The sequence below is a fragment of the Scyliorhinus torazame genome, chromosome 14 (genome assembly GCF_047496885.1).
Source record: "Scyliorhinus torazame isolate Kashiwa2021f chromosome 14, sScyTor2.1, whole genome shotgun sequence".
Lineage (NCBI taxonomy): Eukaryota > Metazoa > Chordata > Chondrichthyes > Carcharhiniformes > Scyliorhinidae > Scyliorhinus > Scyliorhinus torazame.
Window position 1 is genome coordinate 217,136,045 of NC_092720.1, and position 22,560 is coordinate 217,158,604.

Genomic DNA, 22,560 nt, shown 5'->3' on the forward strand with positions numbered 1-22,560 from the left:
TTCAGATGGGGAAACAGGTGATCAATGTAAGGATATGGTTCCGATGGAGAAACAGCGATCAATGCACCGATATGGTGCAGATGAGGAAACAGGCGATCAATGTAAGGATATGGTTCAGATGGGGAAACAGGCGATCAATGCACCAATATGGTGCAGATGGGGAAACAGGTGATCAGTGCACCGATATGATGCAGATGGGGAAACAGGCGATCAATGCACCGATATGGTGCAGATGGGGAAACAGGTGATCAATGCACCGATATGGTGCAGATGGGGAAATAGGCGATCAATGTAAGGATATGGTGCAGATGCGGAAACAGGCGGTCAATGCACCAATATGGTTCAGATGGGGAAAAAGGCGATCAATGCACCAATATGGTGCAGGTGGGGAAACAGGCGATCAATGTAAGGATATGGTTAAATGCGGACACAGGTGATCAATGTAAGGATATGGTTCAGATGGGGTACCAGGCGGTCAATGCACCAATATGGTTCAGATGGGGAAACAGGTGATCAATGTAAGGATATGGTTCCGATGGGGAAACAGCGATCAATGCACCGATATGGTGCAGATGAGGAAACAGGCGATCAATGTAAGGATATGGTTCAGGTGGGGAAACAGGCGATCAATGCACCGATTTGGTTCAGATGGGGAAACAGGCGGTCAATGCACCGAGATGGTTCAGATGGGGAAACAGGCGATCAATGCACCGATATGGTGCAGATGGGGAAACAGGTGATCAATGCACCGATATGGTGCAGATGGGGAAACAGGCGATCAATGCACCAATATGGTGCAGATGGGGAAACAGGCGATCAATGCACCGATTTGGTTCAGATGGGGAAACAGGCGGTCAATGCACCGAGATGGTTCAGAGGGGGAAACAGGCGATCAATGCACCGAGATGGTTCAGAGGGGGAAACAGGCGATCAATGCACCGATATGGTGCAGATGGGGAAACAGGTGATCAATGCACCGATATGGTGCAGATGGGGAAACAGGCGATCAATGTACCGACATGGTGCAGATGGGGAAACAGGCGATCAATGCACCGATATGGTGCAGATGGGGAAACAGGCGGTCAATGCACCAATATGGTTCAGATGGGGAAACAGGCGATCAATGCACCAATATGGTTCAGATGGGGAAAGTGGCGATCAATGTAAGGATATGGTTCAGATGGGGAAACAGGCGATCAATGCACCAATATTGTTCAGATGGGGAAACAGGCGATCAATGTAAGGATATGGTGCAGATGGGGAAACAGGTGATCAATGCACCAATATGGTTCAGATGGGGAAACAGGCGATCAATGTAAGGATATGGTGTAGATGCGGAAACAGGCGTCCAATGCACCAATATGGTTCACATAGGAAAACAGGCGATCATTGTAAGGATATGATGCAGTTGGGGAAACAGGCGATCAATGCACCGATATGGTTCAGATGGGGAAACAGGTGATCAATGTAAGGATATGGTTCAGATGGTGAAACAGGCGATCAATGCACCGATATGGTTCAGATGGGGAAACAGGCGATCAATGTAAGGAAATGGTTCAGATGGGGAAACAGGTGATCAATGTAAGGATATGGTTCAGATGGGGAAACAAGCGATCAATGCACCAATATGGTGCAGGTGGGGCAACAGGCGTTCAATGTAAGGATATGGTTCAGATGGGGAAACAGGCGGTCAATGCACCAATATGGTTCAGATGGGGAAACAGGTGATCAATGTAAGGATATGGTGCAGATGCGGAAACAGGCGATCAATGCACCGATATGGTGCAGATGGGAAACAGGTGATCAATGCACCGATATGGTGCAGATGGGGAAACAGGCGATCAATGTAAGGATATGGTGCAGATGGGGAAACAGGCGATCAGTGCACCAATATGGTTCAGATGGGGAAACAGGTGATCAATGCACCGATATGGTTCAGATGGGGAAACAGGCGATCAATGCACCGATATGGTGCAGATGGGCAAACAGGTGATCAATGCACCGATATGGGTCAGATGGGCAAACAGGCGGTCAATGCACCGATATGGTGCAGATGGGGAAACAGGCGATCAATGCACCGATATGGTGCAGATGGGGAAACAGGCGATCAATGTAAGGATATGGTGCAGATGCTGAAACAGGCGGTCAATGCACCGATATGGTGCAGTTGGGGAAACAGGTGATCAATGTAAGGATATGGTGCAGATGCGGAAACAGGCGATCAATGCACCGATATGGTGCAGATGGGGAAAAAGGCGATCAATGCACCAATATGGTGCAGGTGGGGAAACAGGCGATCAATGTAAGGATATGGTTAAATGCGGACACAGGTGATCAATGTAAGGATATGGTTCAGATGGGGAACCAGGCGGTCAATGCACCAATATGGTTCAGATGGGGAAACAGGTGATCAATGTAAGGATATGGTTCCGATGGGGAAACAGCGATCAATGCACCGATATGGTGCAGATGAGGAAACAGGCGATCAATGTAAGGATATGGTTCAGATGGGGAAACAGGCGATCAATGCACCAATATGGTGCAGATGGGGAAACAGGTGATCAGTGCACCGATATGATGCAGATGGGGAAACAGGCGATCAATGCACCGATATGGTGCAGATGGGGAAACAGGTGATCAATGCACCGATATGGTGCAGATGAGGAAACAGGCGATCAATTTACCGATATGGTTCAGATGGGGAAAAAGGCGATCAATGCACCGAGATGGTTCAGATGGGGAAACAGGCGATCAATGCACCAATATGGTGCAGATGGGGAAACAGGTGATGAATGCACCGATATGGTGCAGATGGGGAAACAGGCGATCAATGTAGCGATATGGTTCAGATGGGGAAACAGGCGATCAATGCACCAATATGGTGCAGATGGGGAAACAGGTGATCAATGCACCGATATGGTGCAGATGGGGAAACAGGTGATCAATGCACCGATATGGTGCAGATGCGGAAACAGGCAATCAATGTACCAATATGGTTCAGATGCGGAAACAGGCGATCAATGTAAGGATATGGTGCAGATGGGGAAACAGGCGGTCAATGCACCAATATGGTTCAGATAGGGAAACAGGCGATCAATGTAAGGATATGGTGCAGGTGCGGAAACAGGCGGTCAATGCACCAATATGGTTCAGATAGGGAAACAGGCGATCAATGTAAGGATATGGTTCAGATGGGGAAAAAGGCGATCAATGCACCGATATGGTTCAGATGGGGAAACAGGCGATCAATGCACCGATTTAGTTCAGATGGGGAAACAGGCGGTCAATGCACCGAGATGGTTCAGATGGGGAAACAGGCGATCAATGCACCGATTTGGTTCAGATGGGGAAACAGGCGGTCAATGCACCGAGACGGTTCAGATGGGGAAACAGGCGATCAATGCACCGATATGGTGCAGATGGGGAAACAGGTGATCAATGCACCGATATGGTGCAGATGGGGAAACAGGCGATCAATGCACCGATTTGGTTCAGATGGGGAAACAGGCGGTCAATGCACCGAGATGGTTCAGAGGGGGAAACAGGCGATCAATGCACCGATATGGTGCAGATGGGGAAACAGGTGATCAATGCACCGATATGGTGCAGATGGGGAAACAGGCGATCAATGTACCGACATGGTGCAGATGGGGAAACAGGCGATCAATGCACCGATATGGTGCAGATGGGGAAACAGGCGGTCAATGCACCAATATGGTTCAGATGGGGAAACAGGCGATCAATGCACCAATATGGTTCAGATGGGGAAAGTGGCGATCAATGTAAGGATATGGTTCAGATGGGGAAACAGGCGATCAATGCACCAATATTGTTCAGATGGGGAAACAGGCGATCAATGTAAGGATATGGTGCAGGTGGGGAAACAGGTGATCAATGCACCAATATGGTTCAGATGGGGAAACAGGCGATCAATGTAAGGATATGGTGTAGATGCGGAAACAGGCGTCCAATGCACCAATATGGTTCATATAGGAAAACAGGCGATCATTGTAAGGATATGATGCAGTTGGGGAAACAGGCGATCAATGCACCGATATGGTTCAGATGGGGAAACAGGTGATCAATGTAAGGATATGGTTCAGATGGTGAAACAGGCGATCAATGCACCGATATGGTTCAGATGGGGAAACAGGCGATCAATGTAAGGAAATGGTTCAGATGGGGAAACAGGTGATCAATGTAAGGATATGGTTCAGATGGGGAAACAAGCGATCAATGCACCAATATGGTGCAGGTGGGGCAACAGGCGTTCAATGTAAGGATATGGTTCAGATGGGGAAACAGGCGATCAATGCACCAATATGGTGCAGATGGGGAAACAGGCGATCAATGTAAGGATATGGTTCAGATATGGAAACAGGCGATCAATGCACCGATATGGTGCAGATGGGAAACAGGTGATCAATGCACCGATATGGTGCAGATGGGGAAACAGGCGATCAATGTAAGGATATGGTGCAGATGGGGAAACAGGCGATCAGTGCACCAATATGGTTCAGATGGGGAAACAGGTGATCAATGCACCGATATGGTTCAGATGGGGAAACAGGCGATCAATGCACCGATATGGTGCAGATGGGCAAACAGGTGATCAATGCACCGATATGGGTCAGATGGGCAAACAGGCGGTCAATGCACCGATATGGTGCAGATGGGGAAACAGGCGATCAATGCACCGATATGGTGCAGATGGGGAAACAGGCGATCAATGTAAGGATATGGTGCAGATGCTGAAACAGGCGGTCAATGCACCGATATGGTGCAGTTGGGGAAACAGGTGATCAATGCACCGATATGGTTCAGATGGGGAAAACAGGCGATCAATGCACCGATATGGTTCAGATGGGGAAACAGGCGATCAATGCACCGATATGGTGCAGATGGGGAAACAGGTGATCAATGCACCGATATGGTTCAGATGGGGAAACAGGCGGTCAATGCACCAATATGGTGCAGATGGGGAAACAGGCGATCAATGCACCGATATGGTTCCGATGGGGAAACAGCGATCAATGCACCGAGATGGTTCAGATGGGGAAACAGGCGATCAATGCACCGATTTGGTTCAGATGGGGAAACAGGCGGTCAATGCACCGAGATGGTTCAGATGGGTAAACAGGCGATCAATGCACCGATATGGTGCAGATGGGGAAACAGGCGGTCAATGCACCGATATGGTGCAGATGGGGAAACAGGCTATCAATGCACAGATATGGTTCCGATGGGGAAACAGCGATCAATGCACTGATATGGTTCAGATGGGGAAACAGGCGATCATTGCACCGATTTGGTTCAGATGGGGAAACAGGCGGTCAATGCACCGAGATGGTTCAGATGGGGAAACAGGCGATCAATGCACCGATTTGGTTCAGATGGGGAAACAGGCGGTCAATGCACCGAAATGGTTCAGATGGGGAAACAGGCGATCAATGCACCGATATGGTGCAGATGGGGAAACAGGCGATCAATGCACCGATATGGTGCAGATGGGGAAACAGGCGATCAATGTAAGGATATGGTCCAGATGGGGAAACAGGCGATCAATGCACCAATATGGTTCAGATGGGGAAAGTGGCGATCAATGTAAGGATATGGTTCAGGTGGGGAAACAGGCGATCAATGCACCAATATGGTTCAGATGGGGAAACAGGTGATCAATGTAAGGATATGGTTCCGATGGGGAAACAGCGATCAATGCACCGATATGGTGCAGATGGGGAAACAGGCGATCAATGCACCAATATGGTGCAGATGGGGAAACAGGTGATCAATGTAAGGATATGGTGCAGATGAGGAAACAGGCGATCAATGTAAGGATATGGTTCAGATAGGGAAACAGGCGATCAATGCACCAATATGGTGCAGATGGGGAAACAGGCGGTCAATGCACCGATATGGTGCAGATGGGGAAACAGGTGATCAATGCACCAATATGGTGCAGATGGGGAAACAGGCGATCAATGTACCGATATGGTGCAGTTGGGGAAACAGGCGATCAATGCACTGATATGGTGCAGATGGGGAAACAGGCGGTCAATGCACCAATATGGTGCAGATGGGGAAACAGGCGGTCAATGCACCAATATGGTGCAGATGGGGAAACAGGCGGTCAATGCACCAATATGGTTCAGATGGGGAAAGTGGCGATCAATGTAAGGACATGGTTCAGATGGGGAAACAGGCGATCAATGCACCAATATGGTTCAGATGGGGAAACAGGCGATCAATGTAAGGATATGGTTCCGATGGGGAAACAGGTGATCAATGCACCAATATGGTTCAGAAGGGGAAACAGGCGATCAATGTAAGGATATGGTGTAGATGCGGAAACAGGCGTCCAATGCACCAATATGGTTCATATAGGAAAACAGGCGATCAATGTAAGGATATGATGCAGTTGGGGAAACAGGCGATCAATGCACCGATATGGTTCAGATGGGGAAACAGGTGATCAATGTAAGGATATGGTTCAGATGGTGAAACAGGCGATCAATGCACCGATATGGTTCAGATGGGGAAAGAGGCGATCAATGTAAGGATATGGTTCAGATGGGGAAACAGGTGATCAATGTAAGGATATGGTTCAGATGGGGAAACAGGTGATCAATCTAAGGATATGGTTCAGATGGGGAAACAAGCGATCAATGCACCAATATGGTGCAGGTGGGGCAACAGGTGTTCAATGTAAGGATATGGTTCAGATGGGGAAACAGGCGATCAATGCACCAATATGGTGCAGATGGGGAAACAGGCGATCAATGTAAGGATATGGTTCAGATAGGGAAACAGGCGATCAATGCACCGATATGGTGCAGTTGGGGAAACAGGTGATCAATGCACCGATATGGTTCAGATGGGGAAACAGGCGGTCAATGCACCGATATGGTGCAGATGTGGAAACAGGTGATCAATGCACCGATATGGTTCAGATGGGGAAACAGGCGGTCAATGCACCGATATGATGCAGATGGGGAAACAGGCGATCAATGCACCGATATAATGCAGATGGGGAAACAAGCGATCAATGCACCGATATGGTGCAGAACGGGAAACAGGTGATCAATGCACCGATATGGTTCAGATGGGGAAACAGGTGATCAATGCACCGATATGGTGCAGATGGGGAAACAGGTGATCAATGCACCAATATGGTTCAGATGGGGAAACAGGCGATCAATGTAAGGAGATGGTGCAGATGGGGAAACAGGTGATCAATGCACCGATATGGTGCAGGTGGGGAAACAGGTGATCAATGCACCGATATGATGCAGATGGGGAAACAGGCGATCAATGCACCGATATGGTGCAGATGGGGAAACAGGTGATCAATGCACCGATATGATGCAGATGGGGAAACAGGCGATCAATGCACCGATATGGTGCAGGTGGGGAAACAGGTGATCAATGCACCGATATGATGCAGATGGGGAAACAGGCGGTCAATGCACCGATATGGTGCAGACGGGGAAACAGGTGATCAGTGCACCGATATGATGCAGATGGGGAAACAGGCGGTCAATGCACCGATATGGTGCAGATGGGGAAACAGTTGATCAATGCACCGATATGATGCAGATGGGGAAACAGGCGATCAATGCACCGATATGGTGCAGATGGGGAAACAGGCGATCAATGCACCGATATGGTGCAGATGGGGAAACAGGTGATCAATGCACCGATATGGTGCAGATGGGGAAACAGGCGATCAATGTACCGATATGGTGCAGATGGGGAAACAGGCGGTCAATGCACCGATATGGTTCAGATGGGGAAACAGGCGGTCAATGCACCGATATGATGCAGATGGGGAAACAGGCGATCAATGCACCGATATGATGCAGATGGGGAAACAGGTGATCAATGCACCGATATGGTGCAGATGGGGAAACAGGCGATCAATGTAAGGATATGGTGCAGGTGCGGAAACAGGTGATCAATGCACCGATATGGTGCAGATGGGGAAACAGGCGATCAATGTAAGGATATGGTGCAGGTGCGGAAACAGGTGATCAATGCACCGATATGGTGCAGATGGGGAAACAGGCGATCAATGCACCGATATGGTGCAGATGGGGAAACAGGTGATCAATGTAAGGATATGATGCAGATGGAGAAACAGGCGATCAATGCACCAATATGGTTCAGATGGGGAAACAGGTGATCAATGTAAGGATATGATGCAGATGGGGAAACAGGCGATCAATGCACCGATATGGTGCAGATGGGGAAACACGCGATCAATGCACCAATATGGTTCAGATGGGGAAACAGGTGATCAATGTAAGGATATGATGCAGATGGGGAAACAGGCGATCAATGCACCGATATGGTGCAGATGGGGAAACAGGCGGTCAATGCACCGATATGGTTCAGATGGGGAAACAGGCGGTCAATGCACCGATATGGTGCAGATGGGGAAAAAGGCGATCAATGTAAGGATATGGTGCAGATGGGGAAACAGGCGATCAATGCACCAATATGGTTCAAATAGGGAAACAGGCGATCAATGCACCAATATGATGCAGGTGGGGAAACAGGCGATCAATGCACCGATATGGTTCAGATGGGGAAACAGGCGATCAATGCACCAATATGATGCAGGTGGGGAAACAGGCGATCAATGCACCGATATGATGCAGATGGGGAAACAGGCGATCAATGCACCGATATGGTGCAGATGGGGAAACAGGTGATCAATGCACCGATATGATGCAGGTGGCGAAACAGGCGATCAATGCACCGATATGGTGCAGATGGGGAAACAGGCGATCAATGCACCGACATGATGCAGGTGGGGAAACAGGTGACCAATGCACCGATATGGTGCAGATGGGGAAACAGGCGATCAATGCACCGATATGGTGCAGATGGGGAAACAGGCGATCAATGCACCAATATGGTGCAGATGGGGAAACAGGTGATCAATGCACCGATATGCTGCAGATGGGGAAACAGACGATCAATGCACCGATATGGTGCCGATGGGGAAACAGGCGATCAATGCATCGATATGGTGCAGATGGGGATACAGGCGTTCAATGCACCGATATGGTGCAGATGGGGAAACCGGCGATCAATGTAAGGAAATGGTGCAGATGGGGAAACAGGCGGTCAATGCACCAATATGGTTCAGATGGGGAAACAGGTGATCAATGCACCGATATGGTTCAGTTGGTGAAACAGGCGATCAATGCACCGATATGGTGCAGATGGGGAAACAGGTGATCAATGCACCGATATGGTTCAGATGGGGAAACAGGCGATCAATGCACCAATATGATGCAGGTGGGGAAACAGGCGATCAATGCACCAATATGGTTCAGATGGGGAAACAGGCGATCAATGCACCAATATGATGCAGGTGGGGAAACAGGCGATCAATGCACCGATATGGTTCAGATGGGGAAACAGGTGATCAATGCACCGATATGATGCAGGTGGGGAAACAGGCGATCAATGCACCGATATGGTGCAGATGGGGAAACAGGCGATCAATGTAAGGATATGGTGCAGGTGGGGAAACTGGCGATCAATGCACCGATATGGTGCAGGTGGGGAAACAGGTGATCAATGTAAGGATATGGTGCAGGTGGGGAAACAGGCGATCAATGCACCGATATGGTTCAGATGGGGAAACAGGCGAACAATGTAAGGATATGGTTCAGATGGGGAAACAGGCGGTCAATGCATCAATATGGTTCAGATGGGGAAACAGGCGATCAATGCACCGATATGGTGCAGATGGGGAAACAGGTGATCAATGCACCGATATGATGCAGGTGGGGAAACAGGCGATCAATGCACCGATATGGTGCAGATGGGGAAACAGGCGATCAATGTAAGGATATGGTGCAGTTGGGGAAACAGGCGATCAATGCACCGATATGGTGCAGGTGGGGAAACAGGTGATCAATGTAAGGATATGGTGCAGGTGGGGAAACAGGCGATCAATGCACCGATATGGTTCAGATGGGGAAACAGGCGAACAATGTAAGGATATGGTGCAGATGGGGAAACAGGCGATCAATTCACCAATATGGATCAGATGGGGAAACAGGCGATCAATGTAAGGATATGGTTCAGATGGGGAAACAGGCGATCAATGCACCGATATGGTGCAGATGGGAAAACAGGTGATCAATGCACCGATATGGTGCAGATGGGGAAACAGGCAGTCAGTGCTTGGGTATCACCTGTTCTTCTCCAGTTCCAGGATGAATTTCTATCCTGTTGTTACTGCCCAAATTCACTCTGTCAGCATTTGAAGCAGTGCCTCATTCATATTGATTTGGTAACTTAACCTTGTCCAGCCAGTCACATCGTTAATGTCTGCTGTACAATTGGGATATTATGAACCCGGAAAGCAGGTTCCATATTGTAACATTGAGCTGCAGCAAGACTATTTCCTCACTATTTAAAACCCCTCTTACAGTGACTTTAGTTATTCTCAAACTGCTCTTTACTCACATAATGGTCAAACGTTGCACTTAACCGACTGTTAACTCGACACTACTTTGACTGCCGGATTGAGCGCATAGTCCATTTTCTCCACTCTATCACAACATGGTTCCATTATTGATTCTTTATCCATGAACGTTGTTGCTATACCAAACCGTGTCTTCTTACCCAGAGTTTTATTGATGGTTTGCACGATCCCATCAGGCACCGACACATGCTGAATCTCACACGAATAGACAGAGCCGTGGTTCCATTTCTGTGCAGTTGACGTCAAGTCACTCTGCGCACTGTAGGTTCCATTTATATTTAGAACAGGTGGGTAGCTTGTCACATCATCGACCACGGGGCTGCCATCGACGAACCAGCGGAAAGAAATGTCCTTTGGGTAAAATCCAGCCGCCAGGCAGACGAGGGTCGCTTTCGCCGTCATGTCAATTTCTTCGAAGGTCGGCGATAGAACATAAAGCGCTGGCTCCATTGGGTACCGCTCTGGAGACCAATCACAATTGGTGTCACAACAAAAGGTCAAATCAAAATCACGTCCCAACGAGCACGACCAAATAGAAACTATATACTTACATGTAGGAGACCCTTCGGGGACCGTCACTGCTTTTTGACTCCATCCACAATTACCATCAAAGTTCCTGGAGAGTCATGTTGAGATTCATAGAACATAGAACATACAGTGCAGAAGGAGGCCATTTGGCCCATCGAGTCTGCAGCAACCCATTTAAGCCCTCACTTCCACCCTATCCCTGTAACCCAATGACCTCTCCTAACCTTTTTGGACACTAAGGGCAATTTACCATGGGCAATCCACCTGACCTGCCCGTCTTTGGACCGTGGGTGGAAACCGGAGCACCCGGAGGAAACCCACGCAGACACGGGGAGAACGTGCAGACTCGGCACAGACAGTGACCCAGTGGTAACCACTGTGCTACCGTGCTGCCCCAACTGGCAGGTTTCAATTAACATTACAGCTGTATTGACGACATCGGGAGCAGTCCAGCTGATGTCACCAGATCATCTGATAGGGTGTCTCTGCACCTCGCGTGGACGAAGACAGACTTATATCTGTTTCCATGGCGAGCTATTCCTGGAAGGGGTCGCTAGTCTGTCGCTGGGGCCTTATAGCTTGAGGGAGCACCACTCCACATCAAGTGTGGCTGGCAAGGACTCACTCCCAATCTTACCTCCAGCCACTGGCAAGTGTGGAAGGAGTTGCAGGTTGGCATTGTTTAACCTCTGATAACACACCTTCCTTGGGCATCAGTCCTGGGGTGGGATTCGAACCCAAAGGTTCTGGCTTGGAGACAGGGACAATATCCTCTGCACCACAAGGCAACCCTCTTGTATTACACTGGCACAGAGAGTTCAAATTACCATCTCTGCCCTCCCGCACATTAAATAACTCCCCCCAACACTAAATAACTCCCCCCGCCCCCGCATTAAATAACTCCCCCCCCACACTAAATAACTCCCCCGCCTCCGCATTAAATAACTCCCCTCCCATACTATATAACTCCCCCTCCCACACACTAAGAAACTCCCCTCCCCCCACACTGAGTAACTCCCCCTCCCCCACACTAAGTAACTGCCCCTCCCCGCACTAAGTAACTTCCCCACCCCCGCACTAAGTAACTCCCCCTCCCCACACTAAGTAACTGCTCCTCCCCCACACTAAGTAAATCCTCCTCCCCCGCACTAAGTAACTCCCCCTCCCACACACTAAGAAACTCCCCTCCCCCACACTGAGTAACTCCCCCTCCCCCACACTAAGTAACTGCCCCTCCCCGCACTAAGTAACTTCCCCACCCCCGCACTAAGTAACTCCCCCTCCCCACACTAAGTAACTGCTCCTCCCCCACACTAAGTAACTCCTCCTCCCCCGCACTAAGTAACTCCCCCTCCCCACACTAAGTAACTCACGCTCCCCTACAGTGAGTAACTCCCCCTCCCACACACTAAGAAACTCCCCTCCCCCACACTGAGTAACTCCCCCTCCCCCACACTAAGTAACTGCCCCTCCCCGCACTAAGTAACTTCCCCACCCCCGCACTAAGTAACTCCCCCTCCCCACACTAAGTAACTGCTCCTCCCCCACACTAAGTAACTCCTCCTCCCCCGCACTAAGTAACTCCCCCTCCCCACACTAAGTAACTCACGCTCCCCTACAGTGAGTAACTCCCCCTCCCACGCACTAAGTCACTCCCCCACACTAAGTAACTCCCCCTCCCCCACACTAAGTAACTCCCCCTCCCCACACTAAGTAACTCCCCCTCCCCCACACTGAGTAACTCCCCCTCCCCCACACTAAGTAACACCCCCTCCCCCACACTAAATAACTCCCCCTCCCCCACACTAAATAACTCCCCCTCCCCACACTAAGTAACTCCCCCTCCCCCACACTGAGTAACTCCCCCTCCCCACACTAAGTAACTCCCCCTCCCCACACTAAGTAACTCCCCCTCCCCCACACTAAGTAACTCCCCCTCCCCCACACTAAGTAACACCCCCTCCCCCACACTAAATAACTCCCCCTCCCCCGCACTAAGTAACTCCCCAGCACTAAGTAACTGCTGCTCCCCCTCAATAAGTAACTCCAGCTCCCCACACAAAGTAACTCCCCCTCCCACAAAGTAACTCCCCCTCCCCACACAAAGTAATTCCCCCCTCCCCGCACTAAGTAACTCCCCCTCCCACACACTAAGTAACTCCCCCTCCCACGAAGTAACTCCCCACTCCTCGCACTAAATAACTCCCCCACTCCCACACTAAGTAACTCCCCCTCCCCTGCACTAAGTAACTCCCCCTCCCCCACACTAAATAACTCCCCCTCCCACACACTAAGTAACTCCCCCTCCCCCGCACTAAGTACCTCCCCCTCCCCCGCACTAAGTAACTCCCCCTCCCACACACTAAGTAACTCCCCCTCCCCCGCACTAAGTAACTCCCCCTCCCACGCACTAAGTAACTCCCCCTCCCCCACAGTAAGTAACTCCCCCTCCCCCAGACTAAGTAACTCTTCCTACCCGCAGTAAGTAACTCCCCCTCCCACACTAAGTAACTCCACCTCCCCACACAAAGTAACTCCCCCTCCCCCACACTAAGTAACTCCCCCTCCCGCATGAAGTAACTCCCCCTCCCCGCACTAAGTAACTCCCGCTCCCCCGCACTAAGTAACTCCCCCTCCCCCGCACTAAGTAACTCCCCCTCCCCACAGTAAGTAACTCCCCCTCCCCACACTAAGTAACTCCCCCTCCCCGCAATAAGTAACGCCAGCTCCCCAGCACTAAGTAACTCCCCCTCCCCGCACTAAGTAACTCCTCCTCCCTGCACTAAGTAACTCCCCCTCCCCTGCATTAAGTAACTCCCCCTCCCCACACTGAGTAATTCCTCCTCCCCCACACTAAGTAATTCACCCTCCCCACACTAAGTAACTCCCCCTCTCCGCACTAAGTATCTCCCCTTCCCTGCACTAAGTAACTCCCCTGCCCCTGCACTAAGTAACTCCCCCACCCCCTTATTGAGTAACTCCACTCCCCCACACTAAGTAACTCTTCCTCCCCCGCACTAAGTATCCCCACTCCCCCGCACTAAGTATCCCCCCACCCCCGCATTAAGTAACTCCACCTCCCCTGCACTAAGTAACTCCCCCTCTCCCGCATAAAGTAACTCCTCCTCCCCTGCAATAATTATCTCCCCTCCCCCACACTAAGTAACTCCTCCTCTCCCCCAAGTAACTCCCCCTCCCCCGCATTAAGTAACTCCCCCTCCCACACACTAAGTAACTCCCCCTCCTCCACAGAACGTAACTCCCCCTCCCCCGCACTAAGTAACTCCCCCTCCTCCGCACTAAGTAACTCCCCCTCCCCCACACTAAGTAACTCCCCCTCCCCACACTAAGTAACTCCCCCCTCCCACACACGAAGTAACTCCCCCTCCCCGCACTAAGTAACTCCCCCTCCCCCACAGTACGTAACTCCCCCTCCCCGCACTAAGTAACTCCCCCTCCCCTGCACTAAGTAACTCCCCCTCCCCCACACTAAGTAACTCCCCCTCCCACACACTGAGTAACTCCCCCTCCCACACACTAAGTAACTCCCCCTCCCCGCACTAAGTAACTCCCCCTCCCCGCACTAAGTAACTCCCCCTCCCCCCCACTAAGTAACTCCCCCTCCCCCACACTAAGTAACTTCCCCGCACTAAGTATCTCCCACTGCTCCACACTAAGTAACTCCCCCTCCCCCGCACTAAGTAACCCACCCTCCCCCACACTAAGTAACTCCCCCTCCCCACACACTAAGTAACTCCTCCGCACCCGCACTCAGTAACTCCCCCTCCCCCACACTAAGTAACTCCCCCTCCTCCACACTAAGTAACTCCCCCTCCCCGCACTAAGTAACTCCCCCTCCCCCACTATAAGTAACTCTTCCTCCCCCAAACGGAGTAACTCCCCCTCCCACACTAAGTAACTCCCCCTCCCTCGCGCTAATTAACTCCCCCTCCCCCACACGAAGTAACTCGCCCTCCCCCACACGAAGTAACTCCCCCTCCCACACACTAAGTAACTCCCCCTCCCCCGCACTAAGTAACTCCCCCTCCCCCACACTAAGTAACTCCCCCTCCCACACACTAAGTATCTCCCCCTCCCCCACACTAAGTAACTCCCCCTCCCCGCACTAAGTAACTCCCCCTCCCCGCACTAAGTAACTCCCCCTCCCCCGCACTAATTAACTCCCCCTCCCCCACACTAAGTAACTCCCCCTCCCACACACTAAGTAACTCCCCCTCCCCCACACTAAGTAACTCCCCCTCCCCGCATTAAGTAACTCCCCCTCACCAGCACAAAGTAACTCCCCCTCCCCCACACTGAGTAACTCCCCCTCCCCACACTAAGCAACTCACCCTCCCCCACACTAAGTAACTCCTCCTCTCCCACACTAAGTAAATCCCCCCTCCCACACACTAAGTAACTCCATCTCCCCCACACTAAGTAACTCCCCCTCCCCACACTAAGTAACTCCCCCTCCACACACTAAGTAACTCCCCCACCCACACACTGAGTAACTCCCCCTCCCCCACACTATGTAACTCCCGCTCCCCCGCACTAATTAACTCCCCCTCCCCCACACTACGTAACTCCCCCTCCCACACACTAAGTAACTCCCCCTCCCCAGCACTAAGTAACTCCCCCTCCCCCGCACTAAGTAACTTCCACTCCCCCGCACTAAGTAACTCCCCCTCCCCAGCACTAAGTAACTCCCCCTCCCCCGCACTAAGTAACTCCCCATCCACTGGACGAAGTAACTCACCCTCCCACACACTAAGTAACTCCCCCTCCCCACACTAAGTAACTCCCCCACCCACACACTGAGTAACTCCCCCTCCCACACACTGAGTAACTCCCCCTCCCCCGCACTAAGTAACTCCCCATCCACTGGACGAAGTAACTCACCCTCCCACACACTAAGTAACTCCCCCTCCCACACACGAAGTAACTCCCCCTCCCCCACACTGAGTAACTCACCCTCCCACACACTAAGTAAATCCCCCTCCCACACACTAAGTAACTCCATCTCCCCCACACTAAGTAACTCCCCCTCCCCACACTAAGTAACTCCCCCTCCCCACACTAAGTAACTCCCCCACCCACACACTGAGTAACTCCCCCTTCCCCACACTATGTATCTCCCGCTGCCCCGCACTAATTAACTCCCCCTCCCCCACACTACGTAACTCCCCCTCCCACACACTAAGTAACTCCCCTTCCCCTGCACTAAGTAACACCCCCTCCCCCGCACTAAGTAACTCCCCATCCACTGGACTAAGTAACTCCCCCTCCCCGCACTAAGTAACTCCCCATCCCAAACACTCGGTAACTCCCCCTCCCCACACTAAGTAACTCCCCCTCCCACACACTCAGTAACTCCCCCACCCCCCCACTAAGTAATTCCCCCTCCCCCACACTAAGTAACTCCCCCTCCCCCACACTAAGTAACTCCCCTGCACTAAGTATCTCCCACTACCCCGCACTAAGTAACTCCCACTCCCCCGCACTAAGTAGCCCCCCTCCCCCACACTAAGTATCTCCCCCTCCCCACACACTAAGTAACTCCTCCGCCCCCGCACTCAGTAACTCCCCCTCCCCCACACTAAGTAACTCTCCCTCCCCACACACTAAGTAACTCCCCCTCCCCACACTCAGTAACTCCCCCTCCTCCACACTAGGTACCTCCCCCTCCCCCACACTAAGTAACCCCCACTTCCCCACACTAAGTAACTCCCCCTCCCCACACTCAGTAACTCCCCCTCCCCCGCACTAAGTAACTCCCCCTCCCCCACACTAAGTAAGTCCCCCTCCCACGCACTAAGTAACTCCCCCTCCCAGACACTAAGTAACTCCCCTCCCCCACACTAAGTAACTCCCCCTCCCCGCACTAAGTAACACCCCCTCCCACGCACTAAGTAACTCCCCCTCCCACACACTAAGTAACTCCCCTCCCCCACACTAAGTAACTCCCCCTCCCCCGCACTAAGTAACTCCCCCTCCCCCGCACTAAGTAACTCCCCCTCCCCAGCACTAAGTAACTCACCCTCCCCCACATTAAGTAACTCCCCATCCCCCGCACTAAGTAACACCCCTTCCCACTCACTCGGTAACTCCCCCACCCCCTTATTGAGTAACTCCACTCCCCCACACTAAGTAACTCTTCCTCCCCCGCACTAAGTATCCCCACTCCCCCGCACTAAGTATCCCCCCACCCCCGCATTAAGTAACTCCACCTCCCCTGCACTAAGTAACTCCCCCTCTCCCGCATAAAGTAACTCCTCCTCCCCTGCAATAATTATCTCCCCTCCCCCACACTAAGTAACTCCTCCTCTCCCCCAAGTAACTCCCCCTCCCCCGCATTAAGTAACTCCCCCTCCCACACACTAAGTAACTCCCCCTCCCCGCACTAAGTAACTCCCCCTCCCCCACAGTACGTAACTCCCCCTCCCCGCACTAAGTAACTCCCCCTCCCCTGCACTAAGTAACTCCCCCTCCCCCACACTAAGTAACTCCCCCTCCCACACACTGAGTAACTCCCCCTCCCACACACTAAGTAACTCCCCCTCCCCGCACTAAGTAACTCCCCCTCCCCGCACTAAGTAACTCCCCCTCCCCCCGCTAAGTAACTCCCCCTCCCCCACACTAAGTAACTTCCCCGCACGAAGTATCTCCCACTGCTCCACACTAAGTAACTCCCCCTTCCCCGCACTAAGTAACCCCCCCCCTCCCCCACACTAAGTAACTCCCCCTCCCCACACACTAAGTAACTCCTCCGCACCCGCACTCAGTAACTCCCCCTCCCCCACACTAAGTAACTCCCCCTCCTCCACACTAAGTAACTCCCCCTCCCCGCACTAAGTAACTCCCCCTCCCCCACTATAAGTAACTCTTCCTCCCCCAAACGGAGTAACTCCCCCTCCCACACTAAGTAACTCCCCCTCCCTCGCGCTAATTAACTCCCCCTCCCCCACACGAAGTAACTCCCCCTCCCCCACACGAAGTAACTCCCCCTCCCACACACTAAGTAACTCCCCCTCCCCCGCACTAAGTAACTCCCCCTCCCCCACACTAAGTAACTCCCCCTCCCACACACTAAGTATCTCCCCCTCCCCCACACTAAGTAACTCCCCCTCCCCGCACTAAGTAACTCCCCCTCCCCGCACTAAGTAACTCCCCCTCCCCCGCACTAATTAACTCCCCCTCCCCCACACTAAGTAACTCCCCCTCCCACACACTAAGTAACTCCCCCTCCCCCACACTAAGTAACCCCCCCTCCCCGCACTAAGTAACTCCCCCTCACCAGCACAAAGTAACTCCCCCTCCCCCACACTGAGTAACTCCCCCTCCCACACTAAGCAACTCACCCTCCCCCACACTAAGTAACTCCTCCTCTCCCACACTAAGTAAATCCCCCTCCCACACACTAAGTAACTCCATCTCCCCCACACTAAGTAACTCCCCCTCCCCACACTAAGTAACTCCCCCTCCACACACTAAGTAACTCCCGCTCCCCCGCACTAATTAACTCCCCCTCCCCCACACTACGTAACTCCCCCTCCCACACACTAAGTAACTCCCCCTCCCCAGCACTAAGTAACTTCCACTCCCCCGCACTAAGTAACTCCCCCTCCCCAGCACTAAGTAACTCCCCCTCCCCCGCACTAAGTAACTCCCCATCCACTGGACGAAGTAACTCACCCTCCCACACACTAAGTAACTCCCCCACCCACACACTGAGTAACTCCCCCTTCCCCACACTATGTATCTCCCGCTCCCCCGCACTAATTAACTCCCCCTCCCCCACACTACGTAACTCCCCCTCCCACACACTAAGTAACTCCCCTTCCCCTGCACTAAGTAACACCCCCTCCCCCGCACTAAGTAACTCCCCATCCACTGGACTAAGTAACTCCCCCTCCCCGCACTAAGTAACTCCCCATCCCAAACACTCGGTAACTCCCCCTCCCCCACACTAAGTAACTCACCCTCCCCACACTAAGTAACTCCCCCTCCCACACACTCAGTAACTCCCCCACCCCCCCCACTAAGTAATTCCCCCTCCCCCACACTAAGTAACTCCCCCTCCCCCACACTAAGTAACTCCCCCTCCCCCACACTAAGTAGCCCCCCTCCCCCACACTAAGTATCTCCCCCTCCCCACACACTAAGTAACTCCTCCGCCCCCGCACTCAGTAACTCCCCCTCCCCCACACTAAGTAACTCTCCCTCCCCACACACTAAGTAACTCCCCCTCCCCACACTCAGTAACTCCCCCTCCCCCACACTAGGTAACTCCCCCTCCCCCACACTAAGTAACCCCCACTTCCCCACACTAAGTAACTCCCCCTCCCCACACTCAGTAACTCCCCCTCCCCCGCACTAAGTAACTCCCCCTCCCCCACACTAAGTAAGTCCCCCTCCCACGCACTAAGTAACTCCCCCTCCCACACAGTAAGTAACTCCCCTCCCCCACACTAAGTAACTCCCCCTCCCCCGCACTAAGTAACACCCCCTCCCACGCACTAAGTAACTCCCCCTCCCACACACTAAGTAACTCCCCTCCCCCACACTAAGTAACTCCCCCTCCCCCGCACTAAGTAACTCCCCCTCCCCCGCACTAAGTAACTCCCCCTCCCCAGCACTAAGTAACTCACCCTCCCCCACATTAAGTAACTCCCCCTCCCCCGCACTAAGTAACACCCCCTCCCACTCACTCGGTAACTCCCCCTCCCCGCACTAAGTAACTCCCCCTCCCCAGCACTAAGTAACTCACCCTCCCCCACATTAAGTAACTCCCCCTCCCCCGCACTAAGTAACACCCCCTCCCACTCACTCGGTAACTCACCCTCCCCCACACTTAGTAACTCCCCCTCCCCCACACTAAGTAACTACCCCTCCCACACATTCGGTAACTCCCCCTTCCCCACACTAAGTAACTCCCCCTGCCCCACACTAAGTAACTCCCCCTCCCCCACACTAAGTAACTCCCCCTCCCACACATTCTGTAACTCACCCTCCCCCACACTAAGTAACCCCCCCTCCCCCACACTAAGTAACTCGCCCTCCCCCACACTAAGTCACTCCCCCTCCCCCACACTAAGTCACTCCCCCTCCCACACACTAAGTAGCTCCCCCTCCCCCGCACTAAGTAACTCCCCCTCCCCACACTAAGTAACTCCCCCTCCCACACACTAAGTAACTCCCCTCCCCCACACTAAGTCACTCCCCCTCCCCCACACTAAGTCACTCCCCCTCCCACACACTAAGTAACTCCCCCTCCCCCGCACTAAGTAACTCCCCCTCCCCCACACTAAGTAACTCCCCCTCCCCCGCACTAAGTAGCCCCTGAAGGGTTGGCCTTTGGCTGTTCAGATCACATCCAAGTTACCTGCTCAGCAATCATTGCATATTGGAATTGTGGGCATTGCTGACTAGACCAGCATTTATTGTCCATAATTGCCCCTTGACAAGGTGGTGCTGAGCTGCCTTCTTGAAGCCGCTGCAGTCCCTGAGGTGTAGGTACACCACCGTGCTGTCGGGGAGGATTTGGACCCGGCGACACTGAATGAACGGCCGATATATTTCCCAGTCAGGATGGGGAGTGACTTGGAGGGGAACCTCCAGGTGGGGGTGATCCCAGGTATCTGCTGCTCTTGTCCTTCTAGATGGTGGTGGCCGTGGGTTTGGAAGGTGCTGCCAGAGGAACCTCGGTGAGTTCCCGCAGTGAATCTTGTCGATGGGGCACACGGCTGACACTGTCCATCGGAGGGGGAGGGGGTGAATGTTGAAGGTGGTGGATGGGGTGCTTATCAAGCGGGGCTGCTTTGCTGATTAACGTACACTTTATGGGCCTTGCTGTGTCAGATTATTCAGGTGCACAGTTCCAGATTGAGTAAAACAGGCATGGAGGCCCAATATAGTTGTAAACCATCTTGGGTAGAACAGGGGAGGTATAGGGGCAGAGGAGGGATTTGTAATCAGCTGCTTGAAGACAGCAGAGTTATTATTGAGAGGTGAGTCCATTCATTCTACCTTCGAATAGCTCTAAAATAGGAACTCAGTGTAATACTCACCAGTATTACTGATATGCTTGGTGATTGGGGAAGACAGTGTTTCGTGCGACACCTCGCAGCTGAAGATGGAGCCTCTGATCCAATGCGATGTATCGATGACCAGTTTGCTGATCCTCGAGTAGGTGCCATTGTCCGCCAGGAGGGAAGCAGAGTGCGAGACCCCCGCGTGGACCGGGTCACCGTCAACGTGCCAGGAAATGGAAATATCTGCCGGGAAGAAGTTCTCCGCCACGCACAGCAGCGAAACGTTCTTCTGCTGGAAAATGTCCTCGGGGTGCGGATTGTGGAAGTGAATCAGAGGCGGCGATGACACGGGGGCTGTAATGGAAGTGAAAACTGTGGCTCAACCAACCGTGGGAGGAGATGTAAATACAACCTGAGGCAAATGTTGATGACGTAGGTTAGCCGCGCCAACTCACATTGATTCTTGTGTTCAAGATCGCATTAGCTTATTGGACAGTGTGGTCCTCCAGTCCCACGGAGGTCAAAGGTTGTTTAGGGTTTGCTGCATTTTCTGGCCCCTCCCCCTCTATGACAGGGCTGTCAGTTTCTATCCATCACCTTTGTTAAACCCGGGCCCTCCTCATAGCTTTGGGGGGTAAACGCTCTGCCTGTACTGCGCCACTTCAGATCAAATTGTGACAGAAAGGGACCTGGGTTCAGACGTCACTGAAAGTACAGGCACAGCAAGCGGTTCCGAAGATAAGTGGTCCTTTGTACTCTATTGCAGGGAGATTTGAGTACAGGAGTGTGGAAGCCTTGCTGCAATTGGATCAAGCCTTTGTGAGACCGGGCCTGAAGTATTCTGTGTGGTTTTGGCCTCCTTATTTAAGACAGGATGCACTTGCCTTCGAGAGAGGGCAACAGTGTTCAAAGAGCCCGATTTCTGGGGTGGCTGGATCGTCCTTTGAGGAGAGAGTGAGGAGCCAGGGACTGTATTTTTGTAGAATGGGGGGTGATTGCATCGAAGCGTACAAAATTCCCATCGGGTTCGACAGGATAGATGCAGTAAGGCTGTGCCGTCTGGCTGGGGAGGGTGTGTGTGCGTGAGGGGGGGTGGGGGGGGGGGGGTGGTCTAGAACCGAGGGACACAGTCTCAGAATTAGGGAGCAGGCCATTTAAGACCGAGGTGTGGGGGAGGTTTATCGCTCAGAGAGTGGTGAATCTTTGGAAATCTCTGCTCATGAGGACTGTGCAGGCCCAGAGATTGATTCTAGATATGGAAGATATCGAGGAATATGTAGATAGTGCAGGAAATGAGGCAGAAGGTCAGCCATGATCCTGATGAATTACAGAGCAGGCTCAAGGGGCCTTTCCACTAGGCTTTCGCCCACCACAATCTCTCTGTAATTTAACGATGCCCAGGCCAGCCAACCAACCCTTGCCTCAGTTGAAACCCTTAAGTGGCCTATTATTGACCTCTTCAGGGCCTTTTCCCACCCAACCTCAATTTTC

At 52.4% G+C, this 22,560-nt stretch overlaps 1 gene segment (V, D, J or C); it reads right to left on the minus strand.

Moving 5' to 3' along the window:
• The window catches only part of LOC140390499 (Ig heavy chain C region-like), a 74,630-nt gene that overhangs the window by 12,132 nt on the left and 39,938 nt on the right, over positions 1-22,560 (minus strand). The window contains 2 exon segments of the C gene segment in view: positions 10,648-10,968; positions 21,106-21,423. Of these exon segments, the coding sequence occupies positions 10,648-10,968; positions 21,106-21,423 (639 nt within the window).